This window comes from Epinephelus lanceolatus, chromosome 18 (genome assembly GCF_041903045.1).
Source record: "Epinephelus lanceolatus isolate andai-2023 chromosome 18, ASM4190304v1, whole genome shotgun sequence".
NCBI lineage: Eukaryota > Metazoa > Chordata > Actinopteri > Perciformes > Serranidae > Epinephelus > Epinephelus lanceolatus.
In genome coordinates this window covers 14,141,599-14,169,587 of record NC_135751.1, presented here as the reverse complement: position 1 = coordinate 14,169,587, position 27,989 = coordinate 14,141,599, and the positions used below count along the sequence as shown (strand labels likewise).

The 27,989-nt window shown below is 40.2% G+C and overlaps 1 protein-coding gene across 2 annotated transcripts in view; it reads right to left on the bottom strand.

The window, feature by feature from the left end:
- Window positions 1-27,989, bottom strand: part of spop (speckle type BTB/POZ protein) — a 113,421-nt gene that overhangs the window by 8,857 nt on the left and 76,575 nt on the right. For both annotated transcript variants that reach the window (XM_033644132.2, XM_078161145.1), the window contains 2 exons: window positions 14,820-14,997; window positions 6,333-6,388 (listed from right to left, as the gene is read on the bottom strand). In XM_033644132.2, coding sequence (XP_033500023.1) covers window positions 6,333-6,388; window positions 14,820-14,997 — 234 coding nt within the window. The remainder of the gene's footprint in view (window positions 1-6,332; window positions 6,389-14,819; window positions 14,998-27,989) is intronic.

The following is a 27,989-nucleotide window of genomic DNA, read 5'->3' as shown; positions in this document are numbered from 1 at the left end:
TATAGAGTGCTGCAGAGGAGTGTTAACCCATCTATCTGTTTTCTCTGAATCGTATGGGGACGTGGCCCACCAGCTCTCCCTCTTTCTGATGAAGACGCCCACTTAAACAGCAATTAAGATGCATTTCCTGGCTCTGTGCTTTATAATTTCCCCATCCGAGCCGTGCAGGCATCAATATTCCGCTGACATGACGGCTAAATCACCAAGGTTCAATCTCACCACCTCCTACCAGATGAACACAACCAACTGTGGCACGCGAGGGCAAACACACACACACAAGATGCACACATATGAGCACATACACCACAGAGGGCACATTAAAAAAAAGATGAACACATTGCATGCAGTGCTGAAAGACTTACATTTACACTCTAGTACAAATACATGAAATCTAAAGATAAAATATATGAAATATAAGAGAATAAAATAAATAACCCTCTATTTACCACACTCACAATATCAGCTGCACTCAGGCCATTAACTTGCAGAGGTTTTATAAAAACACAGGTTTCAGAGAGCTTTACATAAGTTGTTAAGAAAATATTTTAATGCTGCAGTATACTGAACTTCAAGGTTAAAAAATTCAGCAACCTGAAATCAGCATATTTATAAATGAGCATGTTACTGTAGGCAGAAACAAGGTATTCTAATGAAGGTGTTTCGCCTCTGAACACACCATGATAATAACAGTGAACAACTGTAAGTAAAGCACACACAGTGGATGAAATGGTTTGCATACAGTTCTGTATTTAGCTTGACATAACGGTGTAAATTAACTGCTGCATGGAGACAAAATATTTTGGTGGCTTTTACTTAAGTTTAAATTTCTACATGTACATTCTGAAATGTTTTGCTTATTTAAAAACATACTTTTTGAAATACATAAAAAGTATGTTTTTATAAGACGCATTTGTAACCTTAAATTTTTATGACTTATAACTGAGTGCAAACAACTCCTGGAAAAGCGGATGATGCAACACAGCTCATAAGCTACGATTGCTTCCGAGATTTTGGATCCTCCATCTCTTAAAGGTCAGCATTGTCAAGGAATCCTGCTATTAGTGGCACAAACATGCGTCCCCAAAGTTTGACTCTACAACAAAAATCTATTGCTCTAAATGCTGAGTGAGACCCAGTGCACAATGGGATTGTGCCACACAGAACATCCCCCTGAATCAACATCCCACATCGCATTCCTGGACCAACAATCCAATCAACCAATCACAGCCATCAATGTGCTGCCTAATAGGTAGAAGCTGCTTAGTTAGCTTGCTTAGTAGGTAGGCTATGCTAACAAGTAAGCTTGCCAATGGGCTAGAATATTGTTCAGTAACAAAGAGTAAGGATGATATCATTTTTCAGTTGCAAATTCCTGCAATTACCACATTTTACCTCATTTATTTCATGTTGATCCTGCATAGATTTGGTTAAGGCCAAAACACACTGGCGCCGTACGACGCGTGTCAAAACAGCCGCCCCCATTATTTTCTATTTACAAACCCACACCAGCAGCGTCGACGTGCTGCACCGCGGCACTTTACGCTATTGTCCTATTTTTCCAGCGTCGCCGCCCTTGAAAAAGCGCTATTTTGTACTTCCCAGCTCCCGTAGTAGCAGCTCTGTTGAACAGCAGAGAAGAAGAACTTTGGCACCATCTATCGTTTGTTTTACTGTCATTGTTATTGGTTGTTAATTTGAGCATCATTGGTTAAAAGTAGCAATGGATGAGGAGAGATTGATTGTTGAGGTAAAGAAATATCCGGAAATATACAACCCAAAATCACGTCATTATAAAGATAATGGAGTGTGCAATAGAAATCCGAGATGTCCCGCAACGCGACACTTTTTGTGTGTGTTGGGGGCGGCACTTGACTCGTGTCAATGACGCCGCCGTCATATGACGCCGCCGGTGTGTTTTGGCCTTGAGGCTTATCCGGGACCATCATCATCATCATCATCATCATCACACTGATTCTGGATTATTTGTTTAAGTCGGCATCAACACAGCAGTGATGGTCCTGGATTAACATCAGCGATTCTACTCAGGCTCAACATGGCAATGATGTCCCTGGATCAACAAACAAATTATCCAGGGTCAACATGGCAGTGATGGTCCTGGATCAACATGGCAATCTTGCAAAAAAAAAAAAAACAGTTTTTACTAGGCTATTAAAAAGGACAGAAAATGTGTCCAGGTCTTTGCAACTGCAAAATAACATTATCTTTACTCTTTGGCCTCTAGTTTCCCGGTGTGGCGCAGGGTTACAAACCCCGTGCAGAGCTAGTTTCGTGCAGCGCAACCTGAGGCGCGCTCAGTTTTGTAGTTTGGCAGACCGCGGTGCGCTGAGATGGGTGTGGCGGTGCAGCAGGGGGAGGTGTCGACAGATCCAGCTTGGCGCAGTGACAGTTTTGTGCCAAAAGGCTTTGCTGAAGGTGCACTAAAAGCTTGCCAGCTGAAACCAGGTCTACTGTCAGCGCAGGCGGAGCGCAGCCGGTGTAAGTGGAAGTTTGGCTGACTGGCGGACAGTGCGCACATGTCACCAAAACCTCACAGGCAGGTTTCCAGAATGTCAGGCACATTAACAATGCAATAAATACCCAAAAAACCACTATTCAATGCAACTATCTGCAATCAGCACATAAATGTATCTCTATATTAGGGCTGTCAAAATTGCTCAAAAATGACGTTTGAATATTCCTTCTAAAAATAACTCATAGGTTCGAACCATTCAAAAAAAAATTTTTCGCATTATGTCCACAAGAGGGCAAACTAATACAAGGAAACATACTTGTATATGTATTAATACAAGGAATTTATTATTTATTTATTTATTTATTTCAACATAAACGTCTTTGAAAACATTTACATACCTACACATTAAAACACATAAAACAATTGTGTGTCAAGCCGGGTGACAGAGACAACAGCTGGGAGCAGAACCGCTTGTTGACCAGCGTGGAGAAATGCGCATCTGATGCCAACGCCCACTCGCAAAGAGGACAGCTGCGGTGTTTTTTTTCCCTCCACATTCAAATATCAATTTTCACATTCAAAGGTACATTTTTTTTTTTCAAATTCAAATTTAAATTCAAATATAGAATATTCGTTGACAGCCCTACTCTATATTGACTGTCCCGTCACATCTGATGTCAGATCAAAGGGGACTGGCACCGTTTGGCACGCGTAATGGAAACCCAACCTGATTTGATTAACACAGCTGCAAACTAATGAGTTCACATCCCTCTCAGCCAACCACAAACAGCCACAGCATCAGATAGGGAGTATATATTCAGCATCTGTCATCTTAGAAAAGTCAAAAGAAAAGAAACAGAGTGAGACTGCGAGAGAGAAAGAGAGAGAGCGCGCGCACGAGAGAAATGCAAAATTGACTTACAATTGTGGTGACGTCCTCCCAGGCTACCTTTGCATCATCAGCCTGTGGAGGTCCTCTCGCAGTTCCGTATATTCGGACACTGTGAGCTTGGACCTCCCGGACCAAAACATCAATTTCCTCCTGGGAGGAGTTTGGCTGTCTGACGCTGCTGCTCCCTTCTGCCATGGCGAATTGAGTAAACTCTCATTACGCCTTCGCGCAGCACGTTTAAGGGCGAGGAGAGGGGCTCATTTGATTGGTGTGATGTGTGTAAAACCCACTCCACGCCTTCTCTCCTCCCTCTTTCCAACTTGCACAGGTAGGAGGGATGGAGGTGGGAAAGAGGAGTAGCTGCGCCAGCGCGCACGGTGTGCCAAACTTGCAAAATCTGCCTGGCCACACCCAGTTGGTAAAGCGCAGGTGCGCTGCGCCTCTGCCTTGCCGGTCTGCGAAACTAGAGGTCTTTATGTCAATGAACAATATTTTAGCCTATTTGCAAGCTTACTTGTTAGCATAGCATACCTAGTTAGCAAGTTAACTCGCTAATATTCTAGTTTATCAGCAAGCTTACTTGTTAGCATAGCATACCTAGTTAGCAAGCCAACTTTTTAATATTCTAGTCTATCAGCAAGCTTACTTGTTAGCATAGCATACCTAGTCAGCAAGCTAACTCGGTCATATTGTAGTCTATCAGCAAATTTGCTCATTAGCATAGCCTACCTAGTTAGCAAGTTGACTTGCTAATATTTGAGTCTATCAGCAAATTTGCTCATTAGCATAGCATACCTAGTTAGCAAGTTAACTCGCTAATATTCTAGTCTATCAGCAAGCTTACTTGTTAGCATAGCATACCTAGTTAGCAAGCTAACTTGCTAATATTCTAGTCTATCGCAATCCTACTTGTTAGCATAGCATACCTAGTAAGCAAGCTAACTCACTAATATTCTAGTTTATCAGCAAGCTTACTTGTTAGCACAGCATACCTAGTTAGCAAGCTAACTTGCTTATATTCTAGTCTATCAGCAAATTTGTTCATTAGCATAGCCTACCTAGTTATCAAGTTAACGCGCTAATATTCTGGTCTATCAGCAAGCTTACTTGTTAGGATAGCCAACCTAGTTAGCAAGCTAACTCGCTCATATTGTAGTCTATCAGCAAATTTGCTCATTAGCATAGCCTACCTAGTTAGCAAGTTGACTTGCTAATATTTGAGTCTATCAGCAAATTTGCTCATTAGCATAGCATACCTAGTTAGCAAGTTAACTCGCTAATATTCTAGTCTATCAGCAAGCTTACTTGTTAGCATAGCATACCTAGTTAGCAAGCTAACTTGCTAATATTCTAGTCTATCAGCAATCCTACTTGTTAGCATAGCATACCTAGTAAGCAAGCTAACTCGCTAATATTCTAGTTTATCAGCAAGCTTACTTGTTAGGATAGCCAACCTAGTTAGCAAGCTAACTCGCTCATATTGTAGTCTATCAGCAAATTTGCTCATTAGCATAGCCTACCTAGTTAGCAAGTTGACTTGCTAATATTTGAGTCTATCAGCAAATTTGCTCATTAGCATAGCATACCTAGTTAGCAAGTTAACTCGCTAATATTCTAGTCTATCAGCAAGCTTACTTGTTAGCATACCTAGTTAGCAAGCTAACTTGCTAATATTCTAGTCTATCAGCAATCCTACTTGTTAGCATAGCATACCTAGTAAGCAAGCTAACTCGCTAATATTCTAGTTTATCAGCAAGCTTACTTGTTAGCACAGCATACCTAGTTAGCAAGCTAACTTGCTTATATTCTAGTCTATCAGCAAATTTGTTCATTAGCATAGCATACCTAGTTATCAAGTTAACGCGCTAATATTCTGGTCTATCAGCAAGCTTACTTGTTAGGATAGCCAACCTAGTTAGCAAGTTGACTTGCTTAAGTTATATTCCAGTCTATCAGCAAGTTTTCTCATTAGCATAGCCAACCTAGTTAGCAAGCTGACTTGCTAACCCTGCAGCAGCTTACAAGTATTTTGTTCAATGTGACTGAGGATTTTGTTTGATTGTACTAACTTCAATTTAGAAAATTACCTTAGCTGTGAAGAAGCACAAAGGAATTTTGAAAGAAGGACAAGAGCAGCACACTGATGATGTCAAAGGGCTGTGATTGGTTGATTGCAATGTTGATCCTGGAATGCAATGGTGGGATGTTGATCCAGGCGCATGTCCTACTTGGCAAAATCATGTGCGTTAACAAGACTCTGCAATAATGATGAGTAGTGGATAGTGATGTAACAAAATATATTAAATGTAACATAGAACAATGGTGCCCAACACAGTATGTGCACCTGAGAGCACTGACAAGTTTATTTTCAGTGTAAAATGTGCAGCTGCGTATATCATGGTCACAACTGTTGAATAACTACATTTAAGTGATACATGTCAGACATATTTATATTATGTTCTAACATTCAAAAACAAATATTGTGCAATATCTTGTTTGATTTGTTCAGATTTTCAACTCTTAATTACTGATATTTGTATCAGCCTCAAATATGCAGTAGTTGGAAGCTCTGAAAATGTCCAACTTTGGTCCAAAGGAAAAAAACCATGGCAGACCACCAACACCCTCCTCCTGCCACAATTCCATCCTCGAAATACTTGGATGATTGTGCTGAGAGCAACAGACTGTTGTTTCACTGCTATTGTCTCATTTTGTCTACAACCAAAATCACAGGCCTCCAGAATCATTTCAAAGGTGCTACAGTCACATAAAAATTCTTCACATGTTGGCTTTAAAGGCACCAGATAATAGAGATGCAGTTGAGAAGACATGAAGGAACATGTGCAGACACACTTGGATGTTTTGAGAGGTGAACACTTCCTGACGCAACGGAGAGAAAGATTAGAATTTAGACATTCGGCTCACCACCGAGGGAGCAGGAACAAGAGAGTCAAGTGCTCGACTCACCTTCTTACTCTCTTCCATCTCGTGCTCAAACATGGCACTGAACACCGGCGAGCGAGCTGAGACAGACAGAGAAACACAAGACAGACAGAGAGAGAGAGAGAGGAAGGTTTGTTATTGTGTGTAATGTTGATGCATGTTGGGGTCTCTGATATCCGTTAACAGCCTGCCACAGGGCCAGAAGAGAGCGAGGCGGATGATTGGCAGCAGTGACAGCAGTAGAAGCATCGTGTGGAAAAAGTCGACTGCAGCTCCGTCCTGCTGACAGACTCATGACGACCTCTCAGGTGTGTTTAGCCACATTCTAACACTGATAGACTGACTTCAATGAAGCTTGTTTGATACAATATGCTTTAATTAAGGTCTGTCTTCCTGTTTTGATAACGTGGTCGCCTGCTGCCGCTCAGCACAGACTATTCTACCATGCTAGCATAGAGGACTGGCTAAGGCTTATTTAAATAATAAAAAATACATAAAGTTTTTAAAAGGAGCAGAGATGTTTTAAGTTGTTTTTTTTCCCAGCTTTTATGTCAAATCCAAAATTTGCTCCGTCTCTTGCTGTAAGAGGACACTGTTATGCACAGTCTACAAATCCTCTTGTGGCAAGGACAGTTCAGACTATACTTCCATTAAAGTGGAGACAAAATGCAAAAGAGCTGCTGATTAAGTCCCTCAAAGTAAAAGAAAATGGTTAAACAGACTGTTTGCAATGAAAATGCTATTTTCATAATCCAGTTTTCAACCAGATTTCATAATATACTTATCTTTTTCTTTCTATCTTTTTTCTTAAATCAGATTTTGCCATACTTTTTAAAAACAGTTAAATAACAGAACCTTGTGACCTCATAGTACTTGAGCTATTTATATAGAAAAGGACACATGGATGATTTTGGTGTTTGTGTGTTCATCACTAAACAGGTGAGGTGACCAATAACTTGCTGAACAGTGTGTTTTCTCTCTTACTACTCCAGACACGACCCCAGCTGGAGGGGGTTATGTTTAATCTTCAGCACAGACTGGCAGCGCTAACAGTCTGATCCAACCACAGCACTTCAAATTACATAAATCAGTCCCACTTCTGTTACTCGAAATCACTGCTGTATGATAATTCTGCATGCTTAAAATAATCACCACATCTTGTCTCTGCAGTTCTGCTCAAGGCGACGACACTGTATTTTCTCTCTCTTACCATCACAGCCGTGACATGGGTTAGTTTTGGCACAGGCTGAACCTCGCAGACAGAGTCGGCGTCTGAACTCAATTATTGTTTGATTGTTTAACAGCGGAGAGAGAAAAGTGTCTATTAAGGACAGACCTTTAGCCTCTACGCCTTTTACTAACAGTGACATATCAACTGGAGTCGTCCTCTTATATGGTTCACTTTGTTTGATTATGTGCTCACTGGGTAACTCTTTACATTACTGTTCACTAATGAATGCTTAATTAACTAGTCATTAAAATTTAACAAATGTTTCAACACATTATTGAGTGTGTGTCAAAGTCAGTGATATGCTAATTAATTTAACCACTTAATAATGAGTTATCAACCTCTGAGCTAGCTACCCATTTAATTACTCATTTGGAAACGTGGTGCCATCCATCAACTCTGCACAAGCCACAAATAAGTATGATACTGATGATATCAGTAAAACATGTAATGAATAAGTTCACAATGGGACCTAAGGTCAGCACCTGCTGCTTCAGTAGCAACTCAAATCATCAGCTCAACAAACATCAGACCGCTCAGGATTCAGCTTTCAAAACTGAGAAACAAAACCTCCTGGTAATCACACAACCTTAAAGGGACAGTTCACCCCTAAAATCAAAAATACATATTTTTACTCTTGCCTGTCGTGCTCTTTATCAGTCCAGGTTGTTTTGGTGTGAGTTGCTGAGTGTTGGAGATATCTGCCGTAGGAATATCTGGCTTCTCTTGGATATAATGAAACTAGATGGCACTCAGCTTATGGTGCTGAAGATAATCACAGAGCAGTTTCATGTAGGTACTAGGGTTGGGAATCACCAGAAGACCCACGATACCATATTATCAATATATTTCAGTCACGATACAATGTTTTTGTAATATTAAATGTATCACGATATGCTGAGTATTTACAACAAAATATACTGCGATTATTTCCCCAAAGGAAAACTTTGTCAATATCAGCTCTACCTCACAAGATAAAGTTTTCAGTCTGTTCATCTGACTTGAATCATTTTTATTGTAGCAAAATGTGATGCAAAGCAGCGAGACTAACCAACACCATCATAAAACCTGTCAGAAATGCTGCATACACCTGACAAGCTGAACTGCTGGCTGATTTAACGCCCTCTGCGAGGCCAGATTAAGTGTGTGAGCAAAACACTTCCCATACAGGTATCTCGCTAACGGAATGACAACACCCATGATAGAAGCGTTGTCTCTTACAACGCCAAGGGTTTTGTTGGCAATTCCCTATTCTTGTGCTGCATTTTGTAGAAGGTCTGCAATGTTTGCTCTGGTGTGACTTTTGTGTACTGCTCTAGTTTGGCGAACGTGAGATAGCAGTCGCCAGTCTTCTGTGAGATAATGTGCTGTATTAGATACAAATGAATCCACTGACTCTGAAGTCCAGGCGTCACAAGTTAATGTCACCCTTCCTGCTGTACTCAAAAGATTCCTTAACTTTATGCTGCGTTTTTCTGGAGAGCTTGGGCATGGCTGTGTCGGTGAAAAAATGGTGGGACAAAGTCACATATCAGGGTTACAGTGTTTTTAACATGTAACAAAGGCCTTTGTATTCAACAACGCTGTATGCCCGCAGATCATTGCATGTGATGTAGGTGATGGGCTGTGTTATCTTCTCTCAGAGTTGGATGGTAGTTATGTCAAGCTAAGTGTGTCCAGTGTTGGTTGATTTTTCAGCTCAGAGGTTTAAGGGTTTGCTTGACTGTCAGCAGCTAACGCTATCTCTGGATGGTGGAGTCTGAAGTGAGCCTTTATATTTGTAGTATTCCCAGAGTATTTTATTCTCATATGACACTGCTTACAAACTGCATGTGCCATATCTAAGTCCTTCTTTCTTTCCGTGTTAAATCCAAAATAAATCCAGATGTTTAATTTAAATGCAGACGGCGCATTTCTGATTTCTTTCTCTGGTGCCACCATCTTTGTTTTGATGAATTTCCTGCCCAATGCCACTGACTGAGATCTCTGCTGACCTCAGCATCATCTTGTGGACCAAAAAAGCAATTGATTATATTATTCTTGTACCAAAAGTTGTATTAAAATGTGTATTTGCAAAAATGAAAAATGTATATAATAAAAGATTAATACTCACACTTCCCCAAAATTGGCCCTAGCCCTTGTTTTTGTGCGTTCCCACGAAGGGCTAGGGTGTCCCAAACTTTAGGGAAGTGCTTTTCAGCCCTGAAAATCCCCACTTACTTTGAAGGACTGTGTGATGCACACTTACGAACCCATCTCAACTGAGGAGAATACTGAATTTCCCAGGATGCATTGTGAAACTATGCAGCCAGGCGAGTTTTCCAGGAAGATGGCAGCCTACATGAGAAAGCCATCGCACAATTGTAAGTACTATTTTCTCAAATAAGCATGCAAAAATTACAAATTATGTCGGAATGTGTCATGTTTCTGCATATGCATTGTTATCTGTAAGCATTTAGTTAGAATACGTATGCTTGAAAATCGCTAATTCACGATGTAGCCGACATGAACATCTACAGAGTTCTCTGTGCAAGAAGCCTACGTCGAAGATACACGTGATGTAGCTGAACACGTCTGTTACACTAATTTGCATGAAGGGGCGTCCCAATTTGTAGGTAAAATTCCCTACCCCTCAACACTACCCCTTCGTCGCTGAGGGGAATCTATCTGGCAAGTGCACTTGAAACCAAGGGGTAAGGTTAAGGGAAGAGAATTGGGATTGGCCCTTGGTGTCCCTGTATCAGCACGCAAAATATTGAGATACTATGCTGCATTGATTTGTCCCCACCCCTACTAGGTACAGGTAAGATGAAATATGTACTTTTGATTTCAGGGTGGACTCTTCCTTTAATTTTAAGAAACAAAACAAGCTGTTTTCATTTATGTTTTCAAGTAAATCTATTACATTGTCAAGGTATTTCTGGGTAGGAAAAATCCTAATTCTCTTTTTTAACTTTAAAAATCCAATCATAGATGTGACAGAGCTTGCTTCAAAATCATTTTTTTCCAGTCAGGGTCATGGGGAGCAGGCTAATGAAGCAGTGGAAAGATTAAAGTTGAAGAAGCTTAAAAGTCACATCTATATTATAACTAACTATTTGACTCTCATGGTTGTTTCAGGCATCAGTGAAACAGAAGTAAAAAAAAAACCACTTTCATATACTTCTCTGCTATTTCTTCAGAGCTAATTTGTTTTGTTTACACAAGAGGCGAGGAAAGCTGGCCAAACAATTTAAGGTTTAAGACAGTTGATGAAAAAACAAACTTCTCCAAAATTTTGCCTTTGAAAAATGCGACAAACCATCCTGCGATGGGATCACAACACAGCGATCTGTGACATAAAAAGAACATGGGCTGGGGGCATCAAGTGGGGGGTGCAATGGCCCCTTCCCTACTTCCTACCCTCCTACTTCCAGTCCCTTTGCTCGACAATCTTCGAACTTGGCCTCTATTGTGATATCAACTACACACGTCAAGGTTTGTGGCTGCATCTTGCACAGTTGCAATCTACAGCAGTGACATTATCTGTGTACGGACAGACATAAAAACACCTGGCAAAATACTCAGAACGGCTTCTGTGGTAGTTCCCGCTACAATAGGTGCCATCAGGACCACATTTGACATGATGACACACACACACACAAACTCATAAAGTGAAAACAATACCAGCCGTTGAAATGCTGCTGTGCTTGGAAATAAATCTACATGACTTTAGAACTAAAAAGGGACTTTGTTTGTCTCAGTCATCCAGGTTATATGATATCTAGAAGTGCTAAGTCTTTGCAGTTGCCTACAATTATATTTTGCAAGAGTCAGACTCTATGTCAGAGACAGGAACATGTTGCTGCCAATCTTTTTGTCTCCTAAGTCAGCAACTTAGAAAAGTCATGTATTAACAACTGCATTCTGGACCACTGAAACAGTGCATGGGCAGGTAGGACTATGGGGACAAACCTACAGTAAGTCTGTCTGGTGCAGCTCAATACTGGTGAGCTCATACTGCAGCAACAAAGAGAAGGGGCGGGCGAGAGAGAGACGGAGAGAGAGAAAAAGAGAGAGAGTCATAGAAAGTGAACGGCGGGAGAGGAGAGGGGAAGTCAGGGGGAGAGGAGAGTAGACAGAAACGGGCAGTAAAGGGAACTGAGCGAGATTTGAGAGGAGAGAAAAAGATAAAGGAGACTGAAAGGAAGACAAACAATGAAGGGATGTGAACACAAAAAAGAGAGCAAGAGAGGCAGGAGAGAGGAACGATGAAAGGAGGAGGGCAACAGTGAGGAGAGAAAGAGGCAAGAGAGAGCATGAAAAGGACAAACATGAAAGTGAAAGAGGGAATATTGAGGAAAGGTAAGAAGGATGTAGAAACAGAAAAGAAAGAGAAGGTAAGAGACACAGAGAGAGGACCAGAGTGGTGGTTTAAAGATCACATGGCCAATGTGGAGTCAATTTGAGTTGCTCTCCCTCCTTCGTTTGATCCCCCTCTGTCCGTCTCCACGGCGATTAACGGCCGGGAGAGTTGTCACGGGAACGGCCGAGAGGGGGAATAACGAGGAGGAGGGACGTCATCTGGACCAAGTAGAGCAGAGAGAGAGAGAGAGAGGGAGAGGAGAAGAGGGAGAGACGGAGAGAGAGAGAGAGAGGGGAAGACCCCAAACCACAGCAGCACATAATTAAAATGGCTCCTCACACACACATTTCAACAAATCCAATAATGAACAGCCTCTCCTTCTCTCCACAGAGACAAACAGTTCACCAGTTTCCTCAAACCTTTCACTATCTGACGCTGTCTGTCATTAAAGTGCCAACAAGTGGTTCACCGCACGCCATGTGTGTTTGTGTGAGCGTGAACATAACAGGGTGTGGTCTGTGTGAGGACTCTATGAAGGCAGACAGGTACTAGAAGTGCCAGTAAGCTTTGGAGCCTTGTATAGTTTGTATGGATATTCAATGTATTCAAATGTAACCATCCCTGTGGCAAACAAAAATTATTCATTAAAATTAAAAATTTGATGAAGTATTTCCCCCGGAATTTAATTCCTGTCACAGTGGAGAAGCATCTGAAGCAGCATTTAGACCGAATCCAAAACTCTGAAGTGAAACCCTGGGTAATGACAAACATTAACTTCACCACATATATTAGTTTGGAAGGTATCTAATCTTAAAACTATTAGTCAATCCACAAACACCAATTTTGATAACTTATTACCTTAAGTCTTAACATTTGCTGGTTCTAGCTTCTCAAATTCGAGAATTCGCTGCTCTTATTAGCTTTATACAATTGGGTTTGGCACAAAACCAGCAATCTAAAGACTTTTTCGGAAATTATGAGTTTCAGTTTGTACTGTTTTCTGACATTTTATAAACAAAAGGTTTGATCAATCATCTAAAAAAGAATGACAAAATAATAAACAATGAAAATGACTAAAGTTCAATGAGCTGTACCTGACATCCAGAGAATATCAATTACTTAGTGATACTAGATACTGGAATTTCTGACTTCCCTACAATACCTTGAAAAATATTGATATTCAACACCATTTTCTATACAAGTGGGAAAAACTGACATTGAGGGCATAAAATTTACATTTTCACAAAGAGATAAATTGAACAAGGCTATAACATGACAGCTTCTCTTTTCCTTATTAGCAGCAGAGGACAACAGAATGACTGCAGTAAACATTAAAACACAATAATAAGAGAGAGTGAGAAAGCGCAGCTCGTGCTGTGGCACCAATACTGTGGCAGGAGCATCTGACTCCTGGTGCCAAAATGCTTCACTGAAAGGTTCAGGACATGATTTGTTCCTGCAGCAGTTAGGAAGTTTTAATGAAGAATACTGATGCAATGCCTTTGTTTTACTAGCTACAGTATTTATTAAGTGTATGTTGCAATTACTGACGCTGTTATTGTCGGCATACTTCCCATCAATGACTCTGCCTGGTGTTATCTATTGTGTAAATGACGTATTGTGAATATTGTGTCTTTGTCTTTGTTGACATATTGTGTACGTCTTTGTCTACGGTGGCAAACCAGTTTCCCCTTGGGGATTAATAAAGTTAAATATATACTATCGATACTGCAAAAATATGTGTGTTGAAACCATTTCAAACACTCAGAATTGATATGTATCATCCATCCATTTTCGTAACCGCTTATCCTCTTGAGGGTCGAGGGGGGGCTGGAGCCTATCCCAGCTGACATTGGGTGAGAGGCAAGGTACACCCTGGACAAGTCATCAGACTACCATAGGGCTGACACACACAGACAGACAACCATTCACACTCACACACACCTACGGGCAATTTAGAGTCACCAGATAACCTGCATGTCTTTGGACTGTAGGAGGAAGCCGGAGTACCTGGAGAAAACCCACGCTGACATGGGGAGAACATGCAAACTCTATACAGAAGGACCCCCTCGCAGGATTGAACCAGGAACCTTCTTGCTGTGAGGTGACAGTGCTTACCACTACTCCACCGTGCTGCCTGATATGTATCAGTAACTCAATATTTTCACAACAGCACTTTGATTCAGCGTCTCAGCTGGGATTGTCTGTACATGGCTCTCAAAATGGAGACAGCTGAGCCAGCAGCTAGCAGCTAGCATCTTACAGTGCTTACAGAGCCAACAGTGTTAACTAAGGGGGAACCTGAGGGTGGGCATTATGTTTCAGTTCCCCCAAAGTGGGTGCGGTCGACATTAGCAGCAGTAACTGTTGGTGGCACTCAGCTAGCCAGTGGGATACACACACAGGGACTCACATGCACTAACACGTATGCAGGGCTGGACTGGCTACCACAACATCAGACAGAGAAGCTTGAGTTACAACACACACAGATGTAGCCATACTTCATTCTCTGATCAGGACACCACTACTCCAATATAAATGGAGTATGTATAACTTTACATAGCAAATAGTTGTTTGCTGCTATATTAAAGGTTTATGTTTAGTCTAACATATTACAATATACCAGTCTAACTCTGATGTATAAAATGCATATAAACACCAATATTCATGTATGTTTATGACATAATTGTCTGTGTGGTAGTCTGTGTGCAGCTCCATCTTTAAGAATTTAGACTTGAATGATGAAAATCTTTAATGTTCTCCTATATACATCATCTGCTGAACTTGATCATTGGTATTCTCTTCTCATAGACATCATAAAATTGGAAGTCGAACACCTCTGCCTGACTCCACAAAGTTTTTACCGCCTGAGTGCAAACTATAGGTTTTTATCCATCACTTTTTTCCAGATGCAATGAATTGAAGAGGATATTCTCACCTGCCAGGATGGCTTTGTGCACCTGGAATTTCTGCCCGGCGACACACAGGGAGCAGTCAGTGAATCTCGAGTTTTCCCACAGATCTCCAAGCTCCTCGGCCAGCCTGCAGTCGGGAACCTTAACCATGTTCATTGTGTTCTGGCCTGAGATGTTCACAGAGTCCTGCACCACACTCACCTAAAAAACACACAAGTAAATGTAAAATTCAATTTGCTTCTTTACCTGGTCTACACACACACATATAACACACACAAGGTTTTAATTTTAGAGTGAGCTGCTCCTTTAACCCACTCACTGGTTTACAAAGAGGCAAATAAATAGCATGCATTGCTCATGAAAAGAAAATAAATCAGGTAATAAAACATGCTGTGAATGATTAACGTGGGTTCTCTGCCTCTGTAATCAATACATCACACACTCAATATGCAGGCTATTCAAAGACAACGTATTCTTCCCTCTTCATCCAATCTGATCGGCCATGCTTTCAAACAAGCCGGAAAATCGGCATTGAAGTCAAATTGTATGTGTGTGTGTGTGAGCGTGCGTGTGTGATGTGTGTGTGTGCATGAGGGGTTGTCTGTATGTCTTCCCTGCTGACTTCACCACCTGTTCCAGACAATGTCAACCAGACTCATTTATCTCTCAACAGGACTCACCGCAAACACACACACACACACACACACACACACGAAGGCTCATGAGCAGAAACAGACACACACATTCTCACACACCCACACTAATTACTAAGTAATTTCCGACAGCCTGGGTTGACTGACTTGCAGTTTTTCACCTGCTTGCTGTGCCATCTAATCAAATACCAGTGAGTTACCCACGGCCCTGCTTGGAAAACAGTTAGTTAATTATTTAATTATGTGGTAAGTTAGTTACAGGTAAAAGCATTACAGTAATTTCTGGTGAAAGAAATTCTAGAGTGGTCCTCCATGGTTAGCATTGATAGTACACTGAAATGCGCAGGGTTGTACTCAAGGTTCCTGAAGATATTTATGTAGTAACAATGTAGAAGATGGTCTGTTGGAGTGCCTCTATTTCTTGAATGGACATAAAACTCTTATTCAAACAATAACTGTCTGAGTTGAAAAGACTCCGGTTCATTGTAAATATTGTAAAAGTTGCACAACTGTGTTCTGAGCAACGTTAGAGGAGAGGACAAGTGAGCACTATATATTAAATGCTATATTTTGCTAAATGTTATTCAACATTTATTCATACTATACTATACTGTACTACATTTCACTTTATACTTCATCTTATATCCCATGCTGTGTTATACAGAGCTATATTATACTGATACTGTTTTACTACACTATATTTCTATTATATTTTCTATATTAATATAGGCAAGTATCATTACATAATCACAATATAAATCAGTCTGGTGTACACTGCTGACAGTGACTTGCTGCTATTAGTCACCCAGCTGACACTTTTACCTTGTCATTTCTGTCTTTATAAATAAGGTATGGATATTAATGTAAAACTGATCAGGTTTAGAAATATCAATTTACAGTGTTCAAATTCAAGCCAAACTTGTGTTTGCAGTACAGTGAAAGCACTGAATCAATGCGGATGATGTTTTACAAATGAAAAAAATATAAAACTGGAAATCATGTCTAACAACTCTCCCTGGGTACTTCTCAAAAGTTTGCCCTAAAAAGACAAGGAATGGAGAATCTTTGCTGCTGCTCCACAGACCAGTAGGAATAAAGGGCAGTAAGTTATTAAGTAAGTATTTGACTAGGAGTGTAAATCACCAGTTTCATCACAATACAATATTTTATTGAGTCTTCTGACAATGATATGATATTTGACGATACTACAAATTCTGCCATGATATGATTTCGATTGGATGCGATTTAGGGGTCTGCGATCGATATGAAACATTATTATCAGCCCATTTAACACAGTCACTTACAAAAGAAGCTGCCACCCCTTTCTTTTATGCTTTTGGCCATAAAAGATAAAAACAACACATAAATAATGTAGATTACTGTAACCACTTAAGTGCAGTAAAGTTTACATTACAGTGACTACACTAACAGACATAAAACAGCACATTGGATAAGTTACCCTTCAGAGCTTCCTGACAAAAAGCCCTTTCTGGAACAAATCTTTTCATCTTAACCCAAACCATCATGTTTCCTAAAACTTCAGGGCTATCTGGCTTAAAGCCCTGAAGGCAAACTCTTCCCAGCTATAGCAGCTATAAAACATGGATTAACAACTACATTGTTTCACAAGAGAATCAAATTGAGCTCAGTATTAACTGTCAAGGTTCAGAGACAAAACAATTTTTTTTTTTGTTAGTCACCCATTATTAGCTTAAGCATGTTTACATTGCATAAATCAGCCTTTTTTTTTTTTTTTACTTTTTTCCTCTACTCATGACTTAACAAATTAGATGTAACATTATTATTTTTGTCACTCACTGTTGGTTTAAGTCACTGTATCTCCTAACACAACAGTATGGTTGAATTTTAACCTGCATGCATGTTTTTTCAGCCAAACATTGTTAAAACAGAGCAGCTAATGTTGCTGTAGTCAGGAGTTAGCAGAATGAGATGTGTTTTATCACACGCCATGTGCTCTGTCTGTTGATGTTCATTTTCCCCGAAATCCAAAATATTTCCACACTTCTGATTTATTCCAGAGTAAATATAATTATCCTCATCATCTTTCTCTTGGCTGTTTGTCATCTGCCTGCTGCTTTTTGACGCCAACAAAAGCGTATCCTAAAGATGACGATATAGATCAGTGTTTACACTTTGCATCGATGACACTGGATCGTTAATCATTTAATCCATATATCGTTCCAGATCGATGGATCGTTACACCCATATATTTGACATATCAAATTGAAGAAAGTAACTTTTCGTAATGTGAGATAAACTTGAAATATTTGACAGCCATAAAACAATCCAATGGTACTTTTAAATCATCCTGCATTTCTTCATTGAGGAGCGTTAAGGTGATCATTAACGCTATAGTTGGTAACTTTTATGAAAATAACTTTGTCATATTTGCTTAAACTGTCACTACATACACACAGTTATACACGGTATCATATGGGATAGATAGTGTGTCATGTCCCTCCTCCTCATGCTAGTCCTTTTTATGGCGTTTGCTGTAAAATGAGGAAGTTTGTAACCCAGCTGTCATGCTGGACACAGTCAAACGAAGCACCACCCACTAATCAAACCAACTTTCCCATTTTACAGCTACAGTACACTTAAATATGTTTCTGAAAACATCTGAGGCAAGAAATTGGCAATGCAAAACAGAATTTTGGTTCATATTTGATCAGTGCTCCCTACAGTTTGACCGCAGTTCACAAGCAGCAATTGACATGACTGACAGCTGCATTAGAGACTCTTCAGCTCTGATTGCTTGTTTTAGTTCAAAGAAGCAATTTGAAGAGGCAGAGGAAAATGATCATCTGTCTCATGTACATGTACTTCCATATGTATACAGTGATAGTTGAAGCAAACATGGCAAAAAGTTGTTGTTTTTTTCTAAAAGTTAGGAACTGTAGCTTTAAAATGTTTCAAATGAGTGTAACCAGTACTACTCTAATGTGGCTGATTAAGTAGGCTTGTTAAGGAGCATATGACTGTAGCCACGACTGTACAGGAACATTAATTATAACTGTTAAATGATTAAAAATCTGTCAAAATGTCAGTCTGTCAAAAAAGTAATAAGCCTCCAGTAAAATATTGCTGGATAATGTGCTTTATTTCTGCTGTATTTTCTTTCCTGATAATGTAACTACATTAATATTATTAACATTATAATAACACAAAACATCTAGTATGTAATTATGATAGTGTCAATGTAAAGATGTCACATTATGAACAGTATTCTTTAATATATACTTGTGTGTTTATATAATGTCCCCAATCAATTTAAAGTGTTTTTTTTAAGTTTGCCTCAAATACCATTGTGTCATACAGGGGACAGTTTAATACAAAATTAAATCTCAAGATGTTGATATATTACACTGTTTCATTGTTTGTTTGTTTTTAAATTCTGTACAATTATCACTATCTGATCAGAGATAAGGAGAAAAAAAAACCTAAGGATAATCTTGGTTCTCTGTTTTCATTGCTGACTAGTCTCGCCATCAGACAATCAGAGATCTCCGCCTTAAGACTGACTTGTGAGTCTAATTGCTGACAGCTCCTGAATACTCAGTATACTGTTTTCATGAAAAAGGCCGAAAATCCCCACAAAGTGACCTTGCTGTTAAAGCTTCAGGGAGGCTGACACCCAAAACCCCACAAAAAAACCATCCCTCCCCATCCATCCCCAGCCGTCCATCTGCCCGCCTATTCGTCCAAAAGCACATCCATCCACCTATTCAACTCACACAAAAAGAGTCCTAGAAAAGGAGGAGAAGCACATACAATAGACAAGTGCGTGGCAAGCAGGAAATTGAATGTCAAGGAGCCTTGTTTGCTCCTGATGGAGGTCTGAGAGTTAGCCTGAAGGGGACAGAAAAACAGAGAAAAAGAGAGACAGCAGGAAAGATAATAAAACAGAAGAAGAGAGTGAGAAAAAGGAGAAGAGAGAGGAGGAGATATAGGGATAATAAAAGGCAGGGAGAATACAGATGCAGAGATACCATGAAGAGAATAGAGAGCCCATCACACGTAAAGGGAGGTGGGGATGGTTGTGTGTGTGTGAGCTATTGGTGGGATCTACAGTTGGAGATGGCCTCTCATAAGCAGCAGCTCATTCCTGGCAGAGAAATGACAGGGACACAGTGAGAAGAAAATGTGACTTTTCTGAAGGGAAGAGCATTCACGATGTGTGTGTATGTGTGTGTGTGTGTGTGTGTGTGTGTGTGTGTGTGTGTGTGTGTGTGTGTGTGTGTGTGTGACAGTCTGGTTTCCACAGCTGGCTCTATTAATCACACTCCAGGGGGATGCAGGTCTGACTGACTGACGTGCATCCATCTCCTCACACTCACATAGGAATTCACATGCACACACATACATTCACATGAGGAAGAGACAGTCCTGCTCACAGACTATGGCATTCATAAAACACTGATTAGCAATACAGAAGGCTTGCTAGAAAGGGAGCTGCTGTGTGTAGGAAAGAAAAGGGAGAAAAACAACAAAAAACAGAGGAGAGAGGCAGACAGACGGACAAAGAGACAGAGGGCCGAGGACAGAAGTTCAGTCAGCTCAAGTTGGAATGAAAAATGGCTTTAGGAGAGGAGGAGGAGGGCAGCGAGCCCAGCGCTGTGTCCTGAGTACACACTGAAAAAATAAACAAGTGCTGAAAAGCGAATTGGAAGGGAAGCCAGCGAGCCTGGTCAATGCGTTTCGGTATAAATAGCCCAATTAGCATGGTGGAGCCGTCGCTGGGCTCTCAGACGCAGCGTGGCAGAGCCGGTCTAATTACTGGCTAACTTGACCAATTATTCCACTGTTTAACCAGGCAGAAACTAAATCGCAGCACCTGGTTATTTAGACACACTGGCTGCCCTGAAAGTCTTCACGCCATAAGCTGTCATCTTCAGTCATTGTCAACCTCCTCCTCTTCCTCCTTCAAACACTCCCCCTCATCCTGCAGGATTGGACAGGGATGTAGCTGGTTTGGCTGCATTTGTATTAACAGAATAGAATGTTAGCTTATGATATGAATTTATATGAACGGCCTATATCACAATTTGTATTTTAGATAATACAACAAGTTCCTACAAGAGTCTACAGCCATGCTAGCAGCTCTGTGAGGCTGTAGGATCAGGCCAAGTATGTTTTAAATGTTCTGTATCTTAATTTAGCATGATAGCATGCTAAGATTTGCTAATTGGAGCTCAACATAGAGTACAGCTGAGGCTGATGGGAATGTCATTAGTTTAACAGGTATCTGATCATGAAGCCACAAAATGTCTGTACTGAATTTCATAGGAATTTACCCACAAGCTGCCAAACATTTCACTTAAAAAAAATGTCAACCTGCTGGTGGCTCTGGAGGAAAAGTCAGGGGATCATCAAAGTCAGTAGGATTCATCCTCAGAGGGCCATGAATATTTGTACAAAGTTTAATGTCAATGACAATTTGACAGGTGTTGAGAGATTTCAGTCTGGACCAAAGTGGTGGACTGACAGACATGGCCCTCCATAGAGGCATGTCACTAGCATGGCTAAAAAGTAAAAATACATCCTAAAAGTATCAACTTATTTTGGTCATGCCCTGTTGCCCTGTCACTATCATCAAGTAGCAGTTTGTCCACCTGGTTGTTCAACACTCAGGCTGTTCTCATTTACTGTTCATGCTTATACCAAAGAAAAGCAATGCGCTAAGCCAAACTCGTATACTACTTGTATAGAATACAGCTGCAACAATTAGTTGATTAATTAATTAGTCAAGTGAAGGGAAAATTAATTAGCCATTATTCTGACAATCAAATAATTGATTCTGGTTTTCATGCTCCTTAGATGGGTGAATTTAACGCTCTTCTTTGTCATACATTATAATAAACTGAATAGCCTCAGATTTCAGATGGCTGGTCTGAAAAAAACATATGATTTGAAAACCTCACCATGGGCTCTGGGACATGACAAAAGGCATGTTTCACTATTTTCTGACATTTTATTGAAAAAAAGATTATTCATATAATAGAGGGGCCAAAAAATGGGCCCATTAATCGATAATGAAAATAATTGTTAGTTGTAGCCCTAGAAGGGAGGTGGTCAGGGTTGATGGACAGGTCAAACTAACACAGGACTTTGACCCAGGAAACCGGGTTTTATGTCCTGTGTGAAACCGAAAGTCGACATTAAGTTATTTTTAAGTACGTATGTCACATCCCGTCCCATCACGACGCGTCCTGTCACGCCCCGCCATGTCAGGTCATGTCACGCCACGTCACGTTGCGTCACGTCACCAGCAGGGACACTGAATGTAAGATGTCATATGAACCATATGTTTTAACATTATGTCACTGGATGTGCAATGTAAATTTTATAATCAATCTTGTCATTAGATAATATGGTAATTCTTGTCCCAGTGAAATTTTGGCTTGACAGTGCAGGAAATGTAAAAAGGATCACTAAAAACACAAGAGCTTTTCCCGTGAGGACATATCTGCAGCAAATTTCATCAAAATTCAGTCATTGCTTTAAGATACTAGTTAATGCATACAAGTGTAAATCAAGAGCGAGTTCTGACCTAATGTTGACGCCAGGCTAAAGTTTTGGGCTCACCAAGGTCATTCAGAATCATCCAGTAGGGGCTATAAAAATCCTTGCAAAATGTCACTGTAATCCAGCCGGCAGTGTGGAAAATATCTTAGCAAAATGTGGGACTGACCACCCGACTGACTTTTATTCATTCCCCAGTGGTGATAATTATGATGATGATAATGAGAGAAACACACTCTGTTTACAACCTTAGGTAAAGAATAACAGTAATGAAGAATCATAGCAGCTATATCACCACAATCATCATTTGTTTTGGTAATTAAGTTCCCAGGATAAGTACTTACTAAAGCGCTCGCCTCCCAGTTAGCTCCTCAGACATCAAGATGGATCTGTCGTAAGCTCCCTCTCAACCCTCCAGGCAACGCAGAGTTAATATTGAGTTTTGGTACCCAGATGATTTATTCATAATGCATCAATCTTTTTCTGCCTGTTTATGTGTTTGTTTATGGATTTACAGTGTTTTGCCATGCGTGAAATAGTTTGAAAAAGAAAAAAAAAGCCAAATCAAATGAAATTCATTAAGTTATGGAACACTTGTTCTTCTACCTCCCAAGTCTCATTTTAATCTGTTCAGTCACATGCATTCTGAAACATGTAAACATGGGCACACAAATGGACACGTGGACTCGTTCATACCTCATCAAACTTCACACACCCTCTTATGACATACAACACTTGGTGCAGCTGTAAAATTCTAAAAAGGATATCTGCACGTAAGTGCTTTTCTTTTTGGGGACTAATTTCTCTCATGCTGTGACATTAGCATGAGATAATTTGCATGAACTTTATTTGAATTTGCACATTCATAGTTTTACTGACCTGATTTTGGGCAGGCTCCCTTGTACTCTGATTCATATCATTGTTGACTTCATGGATAACTAAACAGCACTCAGCTTGAGTGTGTCTCATACTAGCTGTATGCAGCTGTCATGATATGCCGGCCCCACATGTCAGACTCTTTCAAACGCCCCTACTGCACATTTTCATGACTGTCAACAAATGTTGTTCGAATTTAAGCAACTTTAAAGCATGCTAGGGTTGCAATTATATCCCCATCCTTATTATATGCGTTAGTTACAACTAATGTGGAAACAAGCACCTGTTATAGTGGGGGAATAATGGAGAGCTGCTGACAGGCAAGCACAATGTGTAATGATCTTGCCAGAATCTATACAGAAGTTATATGTGTTTTTGTGACAGATGACCCATCTTTTCACAGACTTGTGTTTCATTTAAAACATTTTTTGAGACATTATTTCTACTGAATAAACACAAACTGACAGAATGAGGGGAGAAAACCCTGCCCAGTTCTGCTGGCAGAGGCAGGGTCCGACAGTAAGTTTCAGTAATGGCTGCCAGGTTGGCAAACAGCTATTGCCAGAATGGTAGCTGTATTTTAATTGTTTATAATTAGAGTGATAACAACCCAGTGTAATTGCACCCCATGTTTCAATAATAAAAACTGATACCAAGATTAGCTCAACATATTTAATTCCATCATGCACCTGCTGCGGCTCACTGTCAATATTTTATTTTGAAATTCACTCTCTGCTATTCATTATCTCCTGTGGCTCACAATGTTTTGGTGAAATTACTACTTGTCTCTCATTTAGTTTTGGCTGTCTCAGTATCGGGGCTAATGTGATGTGAGTTATACTTTGTTGTTGACAGGTTATCACTAGACTATTTTACTCCACACTTAACTTTCAGTTTTTATTTCCGGCTGTGTAAATCAATGCAACTGCAGCGCTCCCATTCCGCTAGGTAAAGATTGTACACTCTGAGCATTGATAGCACATGAAAAATGTTTCACTGAATTAAATGTATTAAACCTGACTGTGTTTTCAAATCAAACGCCTTATTAGTCTGTATGATGATGCTGCTTGTGAGGAACAAAACGCAACAAAGTAATATAATTTCCTTTTACAGAGAAGGAACAGCAGAGGGTGTGCAGTAATGTACTGTATCATGGCTTCATCATGGACTTCATCATGTTTTTAATGGAATTTTGATTGCAACTCAACCTGAATCAAATGTTTGAGGAAAATACTGCACTTCACATATTTTATCACAAACTGAATAAGACAGACTTAAAGGGATACTTTGCTGGTTTTCAACCAGCTTTGTATCATAACAATGTTGTAGTATGCGTAAATTAACTGTGGTAAACTCAGATCAAACTGTAAAACTAAGCAGTGCTATTCAAATATAAACCAAGATTATGTCACTGTATTGCTTATTTCTCACCTAAATTGTCTTCTGAAATATATTTTAGTGCACTGTTTGGCTGTAATATAAGAATTTGTGAACACCATACTGTTTCCTGTTTAGTTAAAATGGAGGCTGAAAAAAGATCAAATGGTAAAACTAAGCAGTGCTGATAAAATATGAACCAAAATTCTCTTACTGTGTTGCCTATTTCTCACCTTGAATGTTTTCAGAAACATATTTTAGTGCACTGTTCAACTGCAAAATGAGAAAGTTTGTGCCCAGACGGCCATGTAGGAAACAATCGACCGTAATCCAAGATTGTTTATTATCATTTTGACGGCATATTGTTTCCTGTGTCAAAACAAACAAGCTCGCATTACATCCCCACCTGTGCAACGTTTATTGCTCCAGTGCAGTGCATTCTGGTTGTTGAAGATTTTCTACTTCTTGAGCAAAAGCAATTGCATCAACCCTCTAAATTCCTCTGGTCATGTAGCATCAATGTCAAAATTATTTGCTTTCTACTGCATAGACAGTAGAGCTGGGTGATATGGACAAAAATTCCTATCTCGTATTTACAGGCTGACTGGCCATACAGAATATACAGTACAGGCCAAAAGTTTGGACACACCTTCTCATTCAATGCGTTTTCTTTATTTTCATGACTATTTACATTGTAGATTCTCACTGAAGGCATCAAAACTATGAATGAACACATGTGGAGTTATGTACTTAACAAAAAAAGGTGAAATAACTGAAAACATGTTTTATATTCTAGTTTCTTCAAAATAGCCACCCTTTGCTCTGATTACTGCTTTGCACACTCTTGGCATTCTCTCCATGAGCTTCAAGAGGTAGTCACCTGAAATGGTTTTCCAACAGTCTTGAAGGAGTTCCCAGAGGTGTTTAGCACTTGTTGGCCCCTTTGCCTTCACTCTGCGGTCCAGCTCACCCCAAACCATCTGGATTGGGTTCAGGTCCAGTGACTGTGGAGGCCAGGTCATCTGCCGCAGCACTCCATCACTCTCCTTCTTGGTCAAATAGCCCTTACACAGCCTGGAGGTGTGTTTGGGGTCATTGTCCTGTTGAAAAATAAATGATCGTCCAACTAAACGCAAACCGGATGGGATGGCATGTCGCTGCAGGATGCTGTGGTAGCCATGCTGGTTCAGTGTGCCTTCAATTTTGAATAAATCCCCAACAGTGTCACCAGCAAAACACCCCCACACCATCACACCTCCTCCTCCATGCTTCACAGTGGGAACCAGGCATGTGGAATCCATCCGTTCACCTTTTCTGCGTCTCACAAAGACACGGCGGTTGGAACCAAAGATCTCAAATTTGGACTCATCAGACCAAAGCACAGATTTCCACTGGTCTAATGTCCATTCCTTGTGTTTCTTGGCCCAAACAAATCTCTTCTGCTTGTTGCCTCTCCTTAGCAGTGGTTTCCTAGCAGCTATTTGACCATGAAGGCCTGATTGGCGCAGTCTCCTCTTAACAGTTGTTCTAGAGATGGGTCTGCTGCTAGAACTCTGTGTGGCATTCATCTGGTCTCTGATCTGAGCTGCTGTTAACTTGCCATTTCTGAGGCTGGTGACTCGGATGAACTTATCCTCAGAAGCAGAGGTGACTCTTGGTCTTCCTTTCCTGGGTCGGTCCTCATGTGTGCCAGTTTCGTTGTAGCGCTTGATGGTTTTTGCGACTCCACTTGGGGACACATTTAAAGTTTTTGCAATTTTCCAGACTGACTGACCTTCATTTCTTAAAGTAATGATGGCCACTCGTTTTTCTTTAGTTAGCTGATTGGTTCTTGCCATAATATGAATTTTAACAGTTGTCCAATAGGGCTGTCGGCTGTGTGTTAACCTGAATTCTGCACAACACAACTGATGGTCCCAACCCCATTGATAAAGCAAGAAATTCCACTAATTAACCCTGATAAGGCACACCTGTGAAGTGGAAACCATTTCAGGTGACTACCTCTTGAAGCTCATGGAGAGAATGCCAAGAGTGTGCAAAGCAGTAATCAGAGCAAAGGGTGGCTATTTTGAAGAAACTAGAATATAAAACATGTTTTCAGTTATTTCACCTTTTTTTGTTAAGTACATAACTCCACGTGTGTTCATTCATAGTTTTGATGCCTTCAGTGAGAATCTACAATGTAAATAGTCATGAAAATAAAGAAAATGCATTGAATGAGAAGGTGTGTCCAAACTTTTGGCCTGTACTGTATATCTCGATATTTTCTATGAAATGGGCTACATGTTTTCAGTTGCAAGTTAAAGCCACATTTGAGATGTCACAAGCAGTTTTTTAAAAACAGACTGATCAAAATAAAATGCAAAGATAGGGATTTTTTTCCCCTGTGAAAATATGCAGCTGCACAACAGTTACACCTCCAAAACACTAGTTGATGACAGGGTTTCTGTGAAGTGCTGGAAAGTTTACCTCAAACACACATCATGTTTAATGTGTGTTTGAGGTATGTTTTGAATCAACTAAACTTTACACAAGTACACTAATCGGCTTAATTTTAACTCGCAGCATTCACAGATAAAGCACTTGTCTTTTGCTGGACACATTTTCCCCACAAATACAACATGCTAACGTTATTAGCACAAGCCTATGGCATTTTACACTGTATAAATTAAGCTAACAGTCTTTCCTCTACTCATATGAAGCCAGAGACAACAACATTTCACAAAGGTAATGCTACAAAATTGGATTCCATTACAACTGACAGGGTTAGACGACAAAACAACTGTGATATACTAAACGTGTTTTCCAAACAAATATAACATGCTAACGTTATTAGCACAAGCCTATGGCATTTTACATTTTCTAAATTAGCCTAGCTAATAGCGGAGATTTCCTCTACGTATATGAAGCTAAGAAAAATCACACACAAGACTTAAAATGTTATTTTGTAGAGGCTTTATTGTCTTAACTGTGAAATTTAAGTAGATAAAAACTTTGTTTCCACTTACAGGAGGTCTGTGTCGCCATGACGTGTAGTTACCTTTCTGGGGAGAGGCACGTCAGGCTTCAGCTCTGAAAAGTGCTGCTGGAGAACTTGAGATGAGCGAGTGAGTGGAGCGGAGCTTTGTGTAGCGTGTGAACAGAGGAGAGATGAACACTGGTATTCGTCATGTGAGGCAACTTGACCCTGTATCGATATAAACAGTGTTGTCTAAATTTATATCTTGCTTGAAAATGTATTGATATATCACTCATAGTAGTTATATCGCCCACCCCTAACAGACAGCCTAGTTCTATGAAAAGACTATCTCCCCAGCAGTAAAATAATTTTTTAACAAGGTGGGTCTTTACCTGATGAATCAGACAAAAGATAAAGTGACCAGTAACTCCACTATTTTCATTAAAATCACATTAATGCACACTCAACATACATATATCTACAACGGCTTAATTGATCTGTGATCCTTTAACTTGTCCTCTGAACCCTGCGAGCACAAAGCTTATCATCAGCTTTTTATAATGCATGGCTCGCCCTCCACTCTCCCACCAGCCAGAGTAAACAGGCTCCATGTCACAGACCCACTCTGCAGCTCTCTTTCTCCCTCTGCCTTTCTTATTCATCCTCTCCACCCACTTTTGGATGTTATTGCTCACGAAAATCAGAAACACTCAGAGCAATGACAGGATATTTCAGTCAGGAGACTCTGATACAGGATTCAGAGTTAGCTGCCCTCTGGCAGCTGC